The sequence below is a fragment of the Oncorhynchus mykiss genome, chromosome 27 (assembly GCF_013265735.2).
Source record: "Oncorhynchus mykiss isolate Arlee chromosome 27, USDA_OmykA_1.1, whole genome shotgun sequence".
NCBI classification, from domain to species: Eukaryota; Metazoa; Chordata; class Actinopteri; order Salmoniformes; family Salmonidae; genus Oncorhynchus; species Oncorhynchus mykiss.
In genome coordinates this window covers 5635134-5639800 of record NC_048591.1, presented here as the reverse complement: position 1 = coordinate 5639800, position 4667 = coordinate 5635134, and the positions used below count along the sequence as shown (strand labels likewise).

At 44.6% G+C, this 4667-nt stretch overlaps 1 protein-coding gene across 1 annotated transcript; it reads left to right on the top strand.

Annotated features, from left to right (window-relative positions):
- Nucleotides 1–2902: 2902 nt before the first annotated feature.
- Nucleotides 2903–4321, top strand: LOC110507260 (NLR family member X1-like). Its single transcript, XM_021587148.2, has 2 exons — nucleotides 2903–3236; nucleotides 3701–4321. The coding sequence occupies exons 1-2, from the start codon at nucleotides 3073–3075 to the stop codon at nucleotides 4044–4046; spliced, it is 510 nt and encodes a 169-aa protein (XP_021442823.1). The 5' UTR covers nucleotides 2903–3072; the 3' UTR covers nucleotides 4047–4321.
- The last annotated feature ends 346 nt before the right edge of the window (nucleotides 4322–4667 follow it).

The window sequence follows — 4667 nt, the reverse complement described above, 5'->3', positions numbered from 1 at the left end:
AAGCTCGTAATAACACTGTTTTGATTTAGTGATGGCCCTCTCAGCTTGATATGTGTTCAGAGTATTATATTATATTATACGTTTTTTATTTACCAAACGCCTGTATAGATCTTTAGTCGGGCCTCTTTGGTAGGTTCTCTCCAGCTCAGAGATTTCAGATTCAAGGGCACTCAGTTCCGCACCGTGTTTTCTCTTCAGCCCTTTAGTATAGGAAATAATCTGTCCCCACAGATAGGCCTTCAATGTGTCCCAAAGAATGAAGCTGTCAGGAGCAGAGGGTTTGTTTGTCAAAGTAAAAATATTGATCTGCTTTTTGATGAATGCACAAAATTCAGGTTGCTTTAGGAGTGTAGAATTTAGTCTCCATCTATATGCTCCATTTACCTTGGTAGGAATGGAGATTGATAATACCAGAGGAGAATGGTCACTAAGCAATCTGGGGAGATACTCGACATCTAACACTCTATGAAACAGTTGTGTCGAAAGTAAAAAGTTATCTATGCATGTGTGTGTCTTGTGTGGGTGTGAATAAAAAGAGTAGTCCCTATCCTGTGGGTGCAACTGTCTCCAGATGTCTAGTAAATTGAGATATTTCATGAATGACATGGTGAGCTTGCCGGCTTTGGTAAGAAGTGAGGGTTTATCAGAAGACCTATCAAGAACTGTATCTAAGCAAAAATTAAAATCTCCTCCAACCAGTAGCCATCCTGGTGGTGCTTAAGCAACCTGAAGGAAGACATTCTGAACCCACCACGGAAAGATACGGTTAGTTGAAAATGTACAAATCAATTATAGTGACCGGGAGATACGAGCAGTTCAATCCGGATAAGAGAAAACAAACAAACTGCATTTTATCCCCCAGAGAGACCGTCCTGGCTCAGGCGTTGCTCAGTTCTTTGAGAAAAGTGTGCACTTCTCCCGGTGTGTTGAAGAGATGGCTTCAGCCTTTGTACTGAACTTTCATCTGCGCAGGGTGGATGAGGTAGCCGGTGTTCTTCTCCTTCAGTGCTTTGGCGACAGGTCTGAACTGCTTGCGACGTCTGGCGAGATCCGTGCTCATATCTGGGAAAAGGCTGACCGTCTTTCCATCGATGGTGATGTCCCCTTTGGCTCTTGCGAGTTGCAGTATCTTCTCTTTGTCTTGGAAACGGAGGAACCTGATCAGGACGGCTCGTGGGGGCTCATCTGGCCGGGGTTTCGGCGCTGATGTTCTGTGGGCGCGTTCGATTTCCAGCGGCTTGGTGAAGTTGATTATGCCGAGGACCTCAGGGATCCAGTGAGTGAAGAAATGGACCGGGTCACGGCCCTCTGCCTCAGTCGTTCTCAAAAGGAGATCATTCATGGAGGATTTCAAGTCGTCAATGGAAGAATGGAGTTCAGCCGATTTCTTATCAATTTTCAGAGAAAGACCTCTGTTACCATCCTGAATTTCCCGGAGGAGAGTAGCCAGCATGTCGGCAGGCTCGCAAGAGGCTGCTGAGAGCAACAGTCTGGAACTGTCGTCTGAGTTATGAGGGCTAATGCTAATCTTGCTAGCTGTAGAGTTATTTTGGGAATCAACAACGTTTTGGTCGTCCTTCTTGCCTCTCGGTCGGAGGTCCATGGCTCTTTGGGAAGGTAAGTACTTGACAATTTATCAGCCGATGTTAGAATATTGTTCCAACGTTGTTATTTAGGTAAAAATAGAATAACTTTGAAGAGCTCGGTTTGTCAACGTCTGCTCAGCTCCGCGGCATCACGTGCTCCCCGAAAACATATTCTGATGATATTGCTGAGCATCGAAAGGAAGGCACATTGGAAGTAATGGGAGACTTTACTAGCCAAAATATAACCTTTGATATCTATCAGGTTTCAGGTATGACCCAGATGCAGACGGTGTCGATTTTCTAGTACAGGGGCAGGCAAACGACAGGTCAAAGTCAGGCAGCGGTCAGTAATCCAGACAGGATGCAAAAGGTCCAGAACAGCAGGCAGTCTCAGGGTCAGGGCAGGCAGGGGTCAACAATCCAGTGAGATGGGGCAAGGTTTAGAACTGCAGGCGGGCTCAGGGCAGGCAGAAAGGTCAAAACCAGGAAGGACTAGAAAACAGGCGCAAGAACAGACAGACGCAGGGGAACAGCTGCTGGTAGGTTTCACGAAACAAAACGAACTGGCAACAGACAAACAGAGAACACAGGTATAAATACACTGGGGATAATGGGGAAGATGGGAAACACCTGGAGGGGGGTGGAGACAAGCACAAAGACAGGTGAAACAGATCAGGGTGTGAGCTTTCTATTTTAGTGTTATCAGGTTATTGAGCCTGGCCTGCTCTTTGGTTGTGGTTGTAAAAAAAAAAAGCATGGTGTTACTTCATCAAGACCTGCAACATGGAGTGTAATCTGTGTTCAAGCTTTTAATCTGGAGTTCACAAGTTTAAAAGGAGTGTAATCTGTGTTTTTTTATTATATTTTATTGTTCTATTGACAGTACCTGGAGGTTCGTGGTTTGCAGGTGTGGGCATGTGTTTGTGATAGCTGTGTATGCTTTTTTTCTCTCTGTTGTCTCCAGTTTAATAGCCTGGGTCCTGAGTCCTGCATTCTCCTGAAAGATATACTACTTAACCCCAGCAGTACTATTAGTTCTCTACAGTAAGACGCTGACTCTTTACCAGGTTTATGGCCTTATTGCCTTTTCTATGGCTCAAAAGGTAGACAATGGTAATAATAATATTGACTCATCATTGGAATTTACAACTTCAGTATAATTAAAGCTTTAAATAAATATTGCCTTATTTATTCATTTGCTTTGGTCAGAAAGGGGCAATTTCTCTAATGTAAGAACTTGCACACATTACACTTCAAATAAGGTTTAATGTATGAAGATAGACAACTTGTCCAAATGAGTGTTGGTCTAATGTCTAACTAACAGATATGCTGTTTCAACCAGTCTTCACTTGTCCAGTCTGAATGCTGATACAGTGCCCTGTGACTGTCCCTCTGTAGCCTGTGTTATAACCCCCTGTTGAAGTCCAGGGCTCGCTGTCTGCTGGACACCCTGCCAGGGAACCAGTCTCTCAGACAGCTGTCCCTGATGCACATGGGCATGGGCGATACAGGGGCCCGCGAGCTTGCCGAGAGGCTCAACAAGCACACTGGCCTGCAGGAGCTCAACGTGGCCTACAACAACATCGGGGACAACGCTGCTCTGACCCTGGTGTACGCCTGCAGTGAGCACCTGAGCATCCACACTGTGCAGTAAGCTAATCATCACCGTATCAACATGTCCTGGAATTACAGTAAATGGGATTAGGTGGGGCATAAAATGATTCTGTGGGGGCCAGATTTTGCTCGTGGGCCAACAGCTGCAGACCCCTATTTAAAAAAAATAACTTACGTGACTCGACCACTATGGTTTCTTTAGTATTTTATTTGAGCTATTTTCTTTTCATCATGCACTTATGTATCGTCTCTGTATGAAGTGGCGTTTGAATAAAATCAAACTTTATTTGCCACATGCGCTGAATACAACAAGTGTAGACTTTAACGTGAAATGCTTACTTACAAGACCTTAACCAACCGTGCAGTTCAAGAAGAAAATATTTACCAAGTAGGCTAAAATAAAAAGTAATAATCCAAAGTAACACTAAGAATAACAATAACCACATGAATGTGTCTATATCTAGGTTATGTGTATACATTCATTCCATTGTGTTCCACAGCTTGTACCTGAATCCTCTCAGCAACTTGGGGAAGCAGTCCCTGTACGTGCGAGAAGTCTCCCTGGAGCAGGGAGGCACGAGGCGGCACGTGAAGGTGCTGGCCTCGGTCACCGAATGCTCAGACATCTCGGAGGACTGGCACCCCATCCTGAGCATCATCAGTAAGAACGCCTCGTCCTGGGAGCGGGAACTCGTCTGGGAACAGCTGCAGATCTTCCACCGAGACCTGGAGTGGGGGCAGGCAGCAGGCGCCAAGCTTCTGGGAAACGATGCACTTCCGCAGGGTGGAGAACGGCGTCAGGCAGACCCTGCGATTACTACTGAAGAAGATCCCGACAAGGACTGACGAGAGTGCCAAATAATGGAAAAGCCATGTTTGGGGATTTTAACATGAGCCATGATCCTTCATTTTGTTTGACTGTATCTGTTGATTACAATTCTGAGTACCTTTGAGAACGTTGTGTGTGTGTGAACTATTTTGTATGCATGTTGCATACGCCTGCCTACAACTTGCAAAAATATAGTGGTGATATAAGTATTTTGGGATTTAAGTTGTTTTGGGATATTTGTGGGTTGTGTTGATTTACCATGATGGCTGCATTTCATTTTGAAAATAATAAAAACGAGTCAAATCAATGAGCTTCTGTCCATCCAAACTATAATTGCTGTTACTTTTTAAAGTTCATATACTTTTTTCTCTTTAAAAATAAAAAAAATATGAGTGAGGAAACCAAATAGGGAAGGAGGGAAAATACAGAAGGGAGAAAAAAAAGTAAACCAATCACAAGACATGAGTCCCCTGGTCTTTGTACTCCTCACAAGACTTGGAACCTCCAGGAGGCCTGGTCTTTGTAGTCCAAGCAGTCACAGGCATTAAAGTTGAGTTTCCACGAGTGTCTGCTCTTTATAATCCAAGCAGTCTGAGCCATTGAAGGCCAGGCCGGTGCCTCCGTAAGCCTGGTGATGG

Bases quoted from the DNA above. Each gene is read 5' to 3' on its own strand.
- LOC110507260 (XM_021587148.2), top strand. From the start codon at position 3,073: ATGCACATGGGCATGGGCGATACAGGGGCCCGCGAGCTTGCCGAGAGG. The intron at 3,237-3,700 runs GTAAGCTAATCA...TGTGTTCCACAG, and splicing joins CTGAGCATCCACACTGTGCA to CTTGTACCTGAATCCTCTCA.